This window comes from Podarcis bocagei (genome assembly GCF_964188305.1).
Source record: "Podarcis bocagei genome assembly, chromosome: 10".
Classification (NCBI taxonomy): domain Eukaryota; kingdom Metazoa; phylum Chordata; class Lepidosauria; order Squamata; family Lacertidae; genus Podarcis; species Podarcis bocagei.
Window position 1 is genome coordinate 72,922,028 of NC_138135.1, and position 13,533 is coordinate 72,935,560.

A 13,533-nucleotide genomic window follows, 5' to 3' on the forward strand; every position below is an offset into this window, starting at 1 on the left:
TCATGTAAGTCAGTAATTGAAAGATGTCACAGGAAAATGAACTGTGTAAAAGGCTGGAGAATATACTCCTGGTAACTTAATACAGACTGATTCACAATGACAGATTTTAGATGGAGAGGCTGATAGCTAGAGAGTCCTGTCTTTTTCAATGTCTGAACAAGAAAAAGTGCCGTTCCAGTATGACCATTATACAAAGTGATATTTTTCTGACAGATAGCGAAGATGCTGAAGCTATAGAGTAGAAAGTCAAAAGAAACAACTCACAGGCTGTCCAGGTTCGTCTCCTCCAAGGATTCTGAAGCCAAATCCAGATTCCATTCTCCGAAGATGAACATCCAACTCCTTGTAATCTGGACCTGGTATAACATAAGATGTCATTTAGGTGTAAAATGCTTTGAGTTCCTTTCTACAAAAAACAGAGCTGCCCAGTGTTTAGATCATTAAATGATACATGACAGTCCCACCAGAGCCGATGCAAACAGAAACAAGACAGTGTGTTGAATACAGACAGGAAGAAAACACGGGTACTTGAAGATGGAACTATCAAATCAAATGCCACAAGGTAACTCTGAATGAAGGAAAATTGACTGCTACACATCAACTGCTCTGCATTCTGAATATGAATAAGAGTATTTGTAAGAGGCACATTGCATTTTCCTCCTTCCAATGAGAAATTCTCTATTTAGAAATAAGTGGGTTTACCCTGATGTCTGAGGAGTGGTGCAAACATTTTTAATCATGCACATATGACTTCCTGCCGCTCCTTTCCCACTATTTTCCCACCATAAGGAATGCCTTAAGAACATACAAGACGTTTTGCTAGATCACAGCAGTGGTCGATCTAGTTCAGCATCCTGCTTCATGCAGTTGCCAGCCAGATTGCCTTTGGGAGGCCCAAAAGCAGGAAATGAGCTCTTCTCCCCAAAGGAACTCCAAACATGGAATCTGCATATAGTCCTCATGACAAGTAGCCATTGACTGACTCTCCTTGGTTTGGTCTGTTCCTCTTTGAAAGGCATCTGAGCAAGCCAGCCTGCGGCAGTGAACTCCATAAACCAATTTCATCGTGTCATTTGTTCCTTGATGGAAACGCATTGTTTAAAACCAGGGAGATTTTGTAGCATGAGAAAAAAAACTTTGAGCCCTGTCATTTGAAATACCGGTTTTGAAGAACCCCAGCTCTGAAGGTTCATGATCACTGTCATTAGTGCCACCTGTAAAAATTGAGCCTGAGGGACAGATTAGCTGTGATGTTGACAGTTATATAGGTTTAAATCTGGACCTGCCCACATAACATATAGAGCAGGAGAGGAGTTCTGATTTTAACAGCAAAATAGGCTAATAAGTGTGTGCTCTGAAGCTCCTCTATCAGGGAAGGAAGGTGTGGGCAGGAGAAGGATGGAGCAACCCCTCGCTAGAGCAGCCAGCTTTTTCTGTGACTGCAGTACCACCCTGTGATGAAGCGTAGTATATAAATTTTAATATAATAATAATCTGTACTGACACAGGCCAAAATTGTACACCCCCGGCTAAGCAAGGTGTTGGGCTTTGGGGAGGTGTGAGGCTCTCCCATCTCCTTCCCAAAGCTGAGAAAGTGCTAAATATTAGGCTTTGGGCACAAGGAAGCCCAGCACCTTGGTTGCCTGGCTTTGGGACGGCAGCATGTTGGACCACCCCGGTCTAGAGGAAGGAGGTTGTTCCAGGAATGAAAAATTTCCCTTTCTCTAAACAGCAGCGATTGGTGGCTCTCTATACATTCCACTCCCCCCACAATAGTGAAATGTGATTTATTTATTTTTTAAAAAGAACATCCTTACCCTTTGGAACTGTCAGAATTATTCCTGGGGCATTTGTATTAGTAGGGCTCTTTTACCTGACTGTTAGCAATTCCTATATGAAACTATTGTAGCGTAGCAGGTTGGACACGGTCAGAATATGTCCCAAAGAAAATAACTTAAAAATTCTTTTAAAAAGTCAACATGTATAGTAAAATCCATAACTATTAATAATTCAACCCATGTTCATTGATTTGCTATGGAATGTCCCCAAAGTAACGTTTTGAAGTTACTCAGAAATATGTTTCGGCAAAATAAATACTGGGTCATTTAGTAATAATTAAAAATCAAAGTGATTGGCTTTTGTGGGGGAAACAAATGAATAAATAACAGTAGGCTCCAATATGGGCCGTGGATATGCATACTCTACCATTTTCCAAGCTGAATTTTTCACCATGCACTTCTTAACAATTTATTGTTGATAAATGTAGAAAGTTGTATTTTATGAATGGAGGCCTCACAAATGTTTCAGGGGATTAACCTTTCACACTGGCTTAAGCTAGAAACACTGTACTATATATTTCTGTACTTGAATCTTGTCTGCTTTGTAATGAAAATAAATAGAGAGCTTCATGAAAAGGAATGGTGCCCATGTTTATTCAGTTTTCCCGGAAACCAAAACATCCGAGCACAATAAGCCCTCTAGGCAGAGACTGTGCTTTGTAAAGCAAACAGCCCACTGGTCACTAACTTTAAATAATAGGAAGTGGCAACAAGAGGAGACTTTCCCCTTTATCTTTGCCTGAGAGACAAAATGTCAAGGAGGGAGAAGTAGAATTCCAATGCAAATGTTTTTGGAAATGCAATGAATTGGATCCACTAGAGGAAGCTTCTTCCTTTAGAGAAAGGCAACCTTTGCATCCAATCCAATGTTTTCAATTCAACTAAAGAGCAATGTTATGTACTGAGTTGAATAGGATCCAAAATGCAGCAGTCTGATTGGTCCTAGAACAATAGGATTCAGAATGCAGCAGTCTGATTGGTCCTAGAACAATAGGATCCAAAACGCAACAGTCTGGTCCTAGAACAATGCAGCAGCATGATTGGTCCGCAGGAGCCACCCAATCCAGCTCCAGATGGAAGTGAATCCACAACCTGATTGGCCTACAGGAGAATCCCGGAATTAGCCAATCACGTGCAGCCCATTGTGTAAATAATGTATATAAAGCAGATATTTCGGGGGAACTTTCATTCCTCCTCACCACTATGAGCTGAATAAAGAGCATGAAATCCACTCTCGACTCCGAGTATATTTCAAGCAAACACTGTAGAAAAGTAGGAGAATTAAAAATACTGGGGAGGCCAACCTGGAGGCTTAGGTTAAGTTTGTGAACTTTGGGCAGGCCTCATGAACCTTCCATTAACAGTTCCATAGCGTGCAGAAATTCAAGAAATGCCCCTCTTTCCAGCAGGGAGGCCCAGCGGTTAAATATATCACTAGTACAGCTTGATGAAAAAAGAGCAGTAGCCTTCATTAGCATAACAACATACTGCCCTCCCTTGTATGCATTCTTTGAAGATGACAAGAGGAGCCACCACTTCACCCAGCAGTCCTGCTGTGCACACAAGCTAGGGGGGGACCACTGGTTTGTGTGCACTGCTGATTGCTGAACCAACTTAGGACACAGCAGATCCTTGGCCAGGCCATCTCCATCCTTCCTGCTTCCCACTGTACCTCAGAAGCATCCCGTTTTGAGAGTTTCCTGCTGGTAGCTATAGCTTTCACTTCCCGTGCTTTCAGCTTCTGCTGGTGGAGCCCAAAGGAGCCAAGCAGAGCCAGGCATAGAGACAGCACCACTTCACCCTTTCGGTTTGTCAGATCAGGGGGTTGTGTTGTTCTGTGAATTTATCCATATGCCCATGTATTTCGTCATAATACCAAGCCCACCAGTGCACAGTGGTGGGGCACTGGTGCTTACCTGAACTCTAGTCATTTGCATTGCTGCTGCTTACTGGGAGGGAGAGAGAGAGAGAGGCCAGGTTGGTGCAGTGCAAATGCACCTGCAGGAGCACTGGATTGGCTCTGCTGATGCATTTGCACCCAACCAACCTTGCTGCCTTGCCCTTCCCACTCTGTCCTGGTAAGCTGCAGTGACCTGACTAACTGGAGGCCAAGTGAGAAGTGATGCCCTGCCCTGCCATCTGCTACTGATACCATTATGGCATGGACGTGAAGGGCTACTTTAAAAAATAATAATAATAATAATAAAAATTACATACAAGAAGAAGAGGAGTTTGGATTTGATATCCCACTTTATGACTACCCAAAGGAGTCTCAGAGTGGCTAACATTCTCCCTTCCTTTCCTCCCCCACAACAAACACTCTGTGAGGTGAGTGGGGCTGAGAGACTTCAGAGAAGTGTGACTGGCCCAAGGTCACCCAGCAGCTGCATGTGGAGGAGTGGGGAAGCGAACCCGGTTCCCCAGATTACGAGTCTACCACTCTTAACCACTACACCACACTGGCTCTCTACAAGGATGACAGTTATAGAACAGGATCCACCTCTCCCTCTATCCCACCATTTCTGTAGGCAGGACAGCCTATATTATTGTGAAAGCCTAAATGACAATTAATGTGAACACAAATCTTCTGGACTTTGATATGTTATTAAGCTTATTAATCTAATGATCAGAAACATGGTTACATGTTTCCACATATATGTTTTGAGATTTTTTTAAAGGAACTCTTGCTCCTTCCCATAATGGGTATTTAGTAGATGAAAAGTCTTTGTCTTTTTAAAGGAGAAAAACAATGCAGAATGGTGATTAGGCACTCATGATTTACCCGACCCCTGAGCCATGATTAAAAGAAGCACAGTCACAAGGACATGCAATGGACAATAGTTATGTTAGCACAATGAAGGCAGAGAAATACTTGCCAGAGGAATCCATTCGAAAACCAGTCCTGGGTGGCACTTGTTCTGAATAGGAAAATGTGGAATTAAAGGTGAAATAAATTTGTCTAGACATGTAAATATGCAGTTCTGCTTTTTCTGCTTCAGTATGAAATAGCAAACTCTTTTTATTTATTTAATCTTTGAACAGACTTTTCTCACGTTATTGTGTCTGGTTTTAGCTGAAGCACATCTGTATAGATACATTCGTTGAAAACAGAGCAAATTAAGAAGTAACTTCAATTCAATGATATGTCAGTTGCTTGTTATCAACATGCAGTTGGTAAATAAAAAAAAAATACCACACTTTCTTTTCAAATGATGGCCTTCAGCATTAAGTTAAATACTTCAAATGAAACAAGCTTGCCCTGCTCAATGTATATGTTAAAGGGTTTTTTGGGACATTGATAAGATTTACAATGCAACCCTATACACATCTACTCATTTTATTTTAGTCAGGCAAATAAAAAGTACAAAGTTGTGTCTATGTTCATTAGGTTTCACAATGTGCAGGCAGTTTATAGCTTGTTTGGTCACAAAAGCAGATGGCAGGAATTAGAAATTACCGTATTTTTTGCACCATAACACTCACTTTTTTCCTCCTAGAAAGTAAGGGGAAATGTCTGTGCGTGTTATGGAGGAAATGCCTACGGGTGGCGGGGGGATCTGCTGCAGTCGTGAGCAGAGGATCCATGGTTCCCCTTCCTTCCCTCCTCCGTGGTTACAAAGCATGGATCCACATGGATCCTCAGGATTTTTGCATTGGGCTACTCCAAACTCACTGTCAGATCACATGTCTGTGGCCACAGCATGAACCACAAAAATCATATATCCACTATTTCATTTAGAATATTTTTTTCTTGTTTTCTTCCTCTAAAAACTATGTGTGTGTTATGGTCTGGTGCATGTTAGAGCGAAAAATACGGTAATGCTCTTTTCTACCTCTTCCGCAGAGATGCACAGCATGGATTTCATTTTTTCCAGCTGTGATGGAAGACTGAACCCCAAAGACCCCTCCAAACCCTGACAAATAGAACTGACTATAAATTTACAGGAAAACTTGGTTATTAGCTGCCCCAGGGCACAACCTGATCCCTGGATGGTTGAGTAATAGAACAGGCAAGTATAGACTTGTCCTTCTGAACATAAACACAGTCTCTGCGGTTGCCCATACATATGTGGGGATCTCGTCTGGGTTAAGAGGAACAAAAGCCAGGAACAAGCAAGAGCTATGTGCAGAAATGGAGGCACTCTGGCTAGCACAGTTACAGCACAACCAAATCATATGAACACAGACACTTTAATACTTCTGAATCTCATATGTGACAGCCCTCAGTTCAAGTCTGGACAAATCTCCAAATGCTCAAGCAGCTGTTGCTGAGGGGCCACATCTAGCCTAGTGCGGAAGAGGTAGATCAATTTCTCTTGGGTTTTCAGTTTGAACAAGCCTGGATTTACACTGCAGATTCAGGGCAAAACTAGTCCTGATGCTGAATGGAAGAACATTAGGGATTATTATTATTATTATTACAATAGCAGACATATTGTAAGCCGGTTTGAGCATTATTTTAATTGTTGGCATACAAATAAAATGATGATGATGATGATATTGACATGTGGAGTGGAAGGATATTTTCATCAGGACTGCTATGCACAGAGGAACAGTTTAATCCTTTCATCAGTGGCTGAAATGCCCCCCTATTAGTCTTCTAAAAAAATGCTTTACTCGCTTTGGGGGCGATTTTCAAGGATTTAGTCTAGGAAGGGTAAAGTTAAATCTTCCCTTTGTGTACTGTACTCCTGATGAAAATTGCTCCTCCCCCAGCTATTTTTTATTTTTAAAAAACTGAGTGATGTCTTCCAGCTTGGCTCTTAAACTGGTCCAGTCCGGTCTTCACTCTCTCCAAGGAAACCTGGACATGGTGCTTCTGTCAGGAAGCTAGGGATTTTAGACAGAGAACCCCCGGCAACCTCAGCATACTACAATTCCCAGCATGCTCAGGGGGAAGCTATAGTACTCAAACTGCTGGAATACTGATGTATGTATACAGCACAACTGTTTCTAGAACTGCTCTTAACCATCAATGGAGTGAGGGGGTGGGGGTGGGGGCAAGACTCACTGATGCTCCATCTCTGCACTCTACATTTAAAGCAGTATCATACCACTTCAAACAGCCATGGCTTCCCCCAAAGAATCCTGGGAACTATATACCCCTATTCCGCTCACAGAGCTACAGTTCCAGAGTTATTGTACAGTTGATCCCTCTTCCAAGGAAGCAGCTTTTAATATTTGTCCAAAATTAGATGGGCATAATTTGATTAGGCTGATTGAACGGAAATGTATGTCTTCATGATCATAATGAGATGTCCTGTCCTGCCCCAAGTGAGGTTGTCTGCAATTTGTGTACTCATTTGTTCCCAATCTTGAATTGGTGTGTAGCATATATGCTGGAAACTATCATAGATTTTGGAGAAATTAGTGGCTACATATCTGGGGATTTTCTGCAGTTCCAGCTTCAGTGAAATTACATATACAGTACCTCTTTTCTATCCCCCCCCAAATCAATTAATTTGGTGAATAATAATCATCCAGTAGATCATGTTAGGTATTCCAAATAATTACTTGTGTGTGACAATATATATTTCAATAAAATTATTCATTCCAGCTTTGTTTCCATGGAAAGGAATATATCTAGTGTTGTGGTTCTACAATGCAATGTTTGAATAATTACTATTTAAACTAGAAATCTCTGGCTGCCATTTCCTGCCCTGAGAAAAACATTTCTTATTATATTGATTATTGCCCGATATGCATATTTTGTAAACAAACAGAATATGAAATCTGGGAGAAAAATGGCTGAATAGTTGTTACAGAGTTGGTCTATTTTGCTCAGACTTTTTGGGAAAAAAATCTCCCTATATTATTTCTTTTTTTAAAAAAATAAAGAAATCAGGCCACATGGTATTATTAGATCCAACACAACCAGTGCCGAAATGAAGGTTCTTGCTGGTATGAAGAAGAAGAAGAAGAAGAAGAAGAAGAGTTTGGATTTGATATCCCGCCTTTCACTCCCCTTCAGGAGTCTCAAAGCGGCTAACATTCTCCTTTCCCTTCCTCCCCCACAACAAACACTCTGTGAGGTGAGTGGGGCTGAGAGACTTCACAGAAGTGTGACTGGCCCAAGGTCACCCAGCAGCTGCATGTGGAGGAGCGGAGACACGAACCCGGTTTCCCAGATTACATGACTACCGCTCTTAACCACTACACCACACTGAGAAAACTATCGGAGGCCAGATCACATGGAAGTTCAAACCACCATTCAGAAATGGAGCTGATGCACTGTAGGGATGACATATCAAGACTAGAGGAGGCAATCAATGGATTCTACATCCAGAGTAGAAGCAGCTTCTCAGTGGGGTGGAGACACAGCACTAGTTTTTTATGTTATTTATTATAGTTTCCTGGCAGTGGCATTGCTGATAAGCCTGCACTACGTTGACCTCCCTGCTGCTTTGTTTCTCTCCCTCCTATTGGGTGAGCCTCTTCTGATCCATAGGAAGAAGAAGCCAACTCTCAACCCTTCCCCTTCTTTCCAGTATCAGTCCAATCTTTGCCACAGGATACTGTCATCCTAGGTACACTTCTACACAGACATACACCGTGAGGATTCACTCCTATGAATGCTACATTGAACACAGTGGGACTTACAGCTGTAGGACTGTACTTTTAGAAGATAATAAATTATGATGGCTGGTTTATGTTTCATTCCTTCAGTTACACGGTGAAATTCCCATTGCATCGCTTCTCAGATAAAAGCCTTCTAATTGTCTAACTGCAAATGTAACTTGTGCAACTTTTTGTAAATGTGTGCCGGGTTGAAGAGAAGCTGATTGCTACGTCTTTAATACAGCCATCAGTCGCAGAGCTGACACTTTCTATTAGCGTAACCCCTCTGGGGCCGCCTTGCCAGCCAGCAATCAAAACCACTTCTCATCCACAGCACTTTCTCTAATGCTGATATTTTCATAATCTCATCTGGAAATGCTTTTGGATACATTGTCAGCTTCTATAACCAACAAAAACATTTTGCCATGACGAGTAACTCTTTCTGCCAAGATGAGCCGCACAGGGAAAAGTTTAATCTTTGCTGCTTACATTTTCCTCTCCATTTGAGGCATATTCCCTGTGATGCCAGGAGGGTTAATTCTTATTTTAAATTCACAAACTGTATGAACTATCACATCTCCTAGATCTGGAGAAAGAAGTGTAAATACGTATTTTGTGTGTATGCATGCAGGAAGTGGGACAAATAGCTTATGATCCTTGAAGATACTTTGCGGCAGGGATGTGGTACTGAAGGTTTCTGGATCACAACTCTCGCCGTCCCTGACTGTTGGCCATGCCAGGATGGGACTGATGGCCACAAGTTCCCTAGCCTATGATTTCCTCAGAATAGTTTGAGAAATGTATGTTTTGTATTATCCAACATCTAAATGTGCTTTTAAAAAGTGCGCTGACAAAATGTGCTTTTAAAAAGTGAAGGCTGACAAAAAAGGCCGTTCTAAACATTAGTTTTTAGCATGTCATTTTGGGGAGGTGGGTGGGAGGCGGATATGCACAGACTGCAAAGTTGCCATAGTAGCTCACAGGAGCCCCCCAAAGCAAAAAATGGTTATTCTGCCAGTGAAATGTTACATAACATGTGTGCTCTACTTGACACTCACAGCCAAGAAAGAGATCGTGGCCACTCTAACATGCAGTTGAGGTACCTGAGCCTATATTTAGTCCACTAGAAACAGTAATGCGTGAAATACTAAATTTGGAAACAGAGTTCTGATTCCCCCTCTTGTCAATGGGGGAAAACTATTCCATAGTAACATTCTTTGCCATTCATGGCAGGGTTTCGGCAGGGCTTGCTGAAACCAGTAAGTAAGTGTGTAAAAATGCAGCTACAGAGATGAGGAGGAGGAGAGAGATGAATTTGGCAAGCTTACTTATTGCCCATTTTCTGAACATATTCTTAACCTTATTTTTAATCAAAGCTCTAACTTCTTTGTAGGGATGCGGGTGGCACTGTGGTATAAACCACAGAGCCTAGGGCTTGTGGATCAGAAGGTTGGTGGTTCGAATCCCCGTGACATGGTGAGCTCCCGTTGCTCAGTCCCAGCTCCTGCCAACCTAGCAGTTTGAAAGCACATCAAAGTGCAAGTAGATAAATAGGTACCGCTCCGGCGGGAAGGTAAACGGCGTTTCCGTGCACTGCTCTGGTTCTCCGAAAGCGGCTTAGTCATGCTGGCCACATGACCCGGAAGCTGTCTGCGGAGAAACGCCAGCTCCCTTGGCCAGTAAAGCAAGATGAGCACAGCAACCCCAGAGTCGGACACGACTGGACCTAATGGTCAGGGGTCCCTTTACCTTTAACTTCTTTGTATCTTCTCATCACCCTCTTGTAAAAATAAATCATTGTGTTTTGGACTATTTTAAAAACTGTTTTAGCTGTTTTTAATGGTATGTTTGTAAATCACCTTGAGATATATGTAAAGGGCAACTTGTTAATTATATTGCACACAAATTGCCTACAGCATATCAGACAAAATACATAGGACATGTGTTAATTTGATTGTTATAAAGCAGACAATACAATGGGAAACCATGTAGCTGCTTCCTCCATGGGGAGCGGAAGGAGAGTGTAGCTTCCACAATAAGGGCAAAGACGACCCCCCCCCCAATATATTCCTCCAGAGGTTCTGATCTGGTCCTAGTTTCTTAGAAATGCCATAAAGGGGACAAAGCAGGAATTTCACACTTCTTATATTTCAACTGTAGCTAATAATGAGTGTAGTGGGTGCCAGGTGACTTTTGAACCACAGGCTAGGCAGCCACAGTAAATTCTGCCACCACCTTGTACCTCCACTGACGCTTCTATGAAGTGCACAGGTAAATGTGCATGGGAAATCTATGCACACTTACCTTGAAGTAAGTCTCATTGAACTCAGTGGGGCTTACATGTATAGAATAACTCTGCTTGCTAACTCATAAGTTGTCCTGCCCATCCTTTTGGCTAAAATGGGCTTAGGGATCACTGTAATGACTTAACATTCTCCTTTATTCAACACTCTCCTTCAAAGAGATATACTACAAATGCTCTTCAGCCAATTTGCCTGATTGCATATATACTTAACTAATTCTCAAATTATCTCCTGCAGCTTTATATCTGAAGACAGAAAATATGAAGTATGCATTAAAATGCAGGAGCAAGTCATTTACAGAAAAAGCTATTAATAAATCTCAGGCTGTAAATGTTTAGGGTTATTAATTCTGCCCTTTTTCGTACTAGGGAAATCTGCGTATAGGAGATCTCTTTCAACTAAACTTGAAATGAGTCTTACATCTTTCGCAACCTTGTATATACTAATCAACACTACAAAGTAAGAAACTCTCTCTGTCTGGGTTTTTATAATACCCAGAAGTTCAGGAATATTTGTAGCCTCTTTCATCACACTAACAAGCATTACAAGGTTTTGCAATAATAAGCATTTTAGGCTGTATACCTATACCAACTAACCCAGGAGTAATTGCTATTGAACTTAGTGGGACTTACTTCTGAGTAGACATATGTAGGGTTATGCTGTTAGTGACATTTTTTAGTTCTTGCGTGTGTGTGTGTGTTTTTTTTTAAGTTAAAGCTTAATATCTCATGGTTCACATTTTAAGTTTCAGCAGCATCTTGTTTTCCTGTTTAATGGCACTTGCATGTCACCCATCAGCCTTGGATTGCAATTTGAAGTCCTTCTGATTATGTATATGTATTTGTATGTACATACATTAAACACAAATTGTAACCTCACAAGCATTGTAACCTCAGAAACACAAAGCTGCTTAATGGTTTTGTGTTATGGAAAACACAAAGGATATTCCATTGTGTACTTTAGAATTTTCTGTGGATTTCTGACAACTTTATACTTCGGTGCATGATTGATGTCTTAATATAGAAAGCTTCAGGGAAACTCTCACTTTAAATCCAGCAGCCAATTTTCAAAGCAGAAAAATAACTGAGGGAGGGAAGTGAGGACGGGTGTAGCATCTCAAGCACGTTTTATGCAAAATAGAATGAAAAATAAAACCACTCTCCCCCAAACCCTCTTTTGCGCATTTAATATCACCTCTAGAATTTCCCTTAGTTTAGCAAGCAATACAGCTCATTTCACTAGAAAGATGCATGTTCTGCTCTCACTGGGAAAAAGTCTTGGAATCTAAGCAATATCAGCATTAAAAAATATGCTAATGATAACCATGGGCTGCTGAACTTATAACATTCTTCCACAGGACTATATGGGCAAGAGGAAACTTCCATTGGCCAACATTCAAGGAAATAATGCAGCAAGCCTTATAATGACCCTCCCATCTCCTCAGTATAAAGAGCACCTTGGGTTGCACCCTAAAGGGAAAATGAAGTCGAGGAAAGGAACGAAAAAGCCTCAGTGCATTCACTCGAGCTCAGGTGCACATTTCAAGAGAATCACTCAAATCAGACTGCACCCAATTGTTGCCCTTCTGCTGGTGCAAAGCCCTTTCTGCTAGCAGAAGGCTGTTCTGAAACTTTGCATAAGAGAGTTGCATGACAAAAGGGTGCTCACATCCAAAGTGGAAATTTTGCTGGCGTAAGATGTTATGCAACATATTGGGCTAATTATTCTGCAGATCCCCTGCCAGTCTAATTGCTGCAGCATACCACGAACCGGTTGGGGTTTCAAATTGATGTTGAATGTTCCCAGGGCACTCTTCTGTATTGTCTTGCTCAGGAAGCAAATTACACCCAATAAAACAGGCAATCTAGTTAATATACTAAGACAATATAACGCAGGCACAAGAAATCGAAACAATGTATTGTAGCAATGTGAAGAAGGGCATATGGTGGTGTAGTCTTAAGGTTTGCTTGGCCAATGGAACCCTTGATTAAGGCTTTCTGCAATGTTTGTGTTTGTTCTTAATGCTTCTTTCATTATTCAAGAACATAAAGCCCTGCTTGATCAGATCCATGGTCCATCTAGTCACATGGTCCATCTAGTCACAGGGGCTAACTAGATGCCTATGGGGAGCCTCTAAGCAGCACATGAGAACAATAACACAGTGGCGTAGCGTGGGGGGGTGCAGGGGGGGCCCGGCCGCACCAGGCACAACATCTGGGGGTTAGGGTTAGGGAGCGCAAATCCACTGGTTAGGAGGCGCAAATCCACGGGTTAGGGGGCGCAAATCCACGGGTTAGGGGGCGCAAATTACTTGCCTTGCCCCGGGTGCTGACAACCCACGCTACGCCACTGCAATAACACACAACATTTTGATTTTTTTGGTGCTAAACAGTTTGCTTCAAAACCATCTATGGCCATAGTGGGGAATCTGTGGCCTCCAGATGTTGCTGGACTACAACTCCCACTATCCCTGACCATGCTGGCTGTGGCTGATGGGAGTTGGAGTCCAACGCTATAAGGAGGGTCAATGGTCTCCAGAGATAATTTGCTACTCATTCCTAAAATGAATCACAATCCACCCAAACAGTGACGTTAGTGTTATGAGCAGACTGACAAGAAGTCAGGTGTGTGAATTGCATAAATTTTAACGTAAGAGGTTAAGGTTGTTTCATTTCCAGATGAAGCAAAATTATATTGGTGAGCAGCCTCTGTAAGCTCACCAAAGTGTTGGTGCTGGCCTTTAAAGCCTTAAATGGCTTTGGTACTGTAGACCTGAAGGAGCGTCTCCATCCCTGGACACAGAGGTCCAGTTCCAAAAGTCTTCTGGCGGTTCC

At 41.9% G+C, this 13,533-nt stretch overlaps 1 protein-coding gene across 19 annotated transcripts in view; it reads right to left on the minus strand.

Annotated features, from left to right (window-relative positions):
• The window catches only part of MAGI2 (membrane associated guanylate kinase, WW and PDZ domain containing 2), a 618,868-nt gene that overhangs the window by 76,536 nt on the left and 528,799 nt on the right, over positions 1–13,533 (minus strand). For 17 of the 19 annotated variants that reach the window (XM_081210614.1, XM_081210613.1, XM_081210626.1 and 14 more), the window contains one exon: positions 265–356. In XM_081210614.1, coding sequence (XP_081066740.1) covers positions 265–356 — 92 coding nt within the window. Of the gene's footprint in view, positions 1–264; positions 357–4,714; positions 4,757–13,533 lie in introns of all 19 variants that reach the window. The other 2 variants (XM_081210622.1, XM_081210621.1) reach the window with 1 other exon arrangement.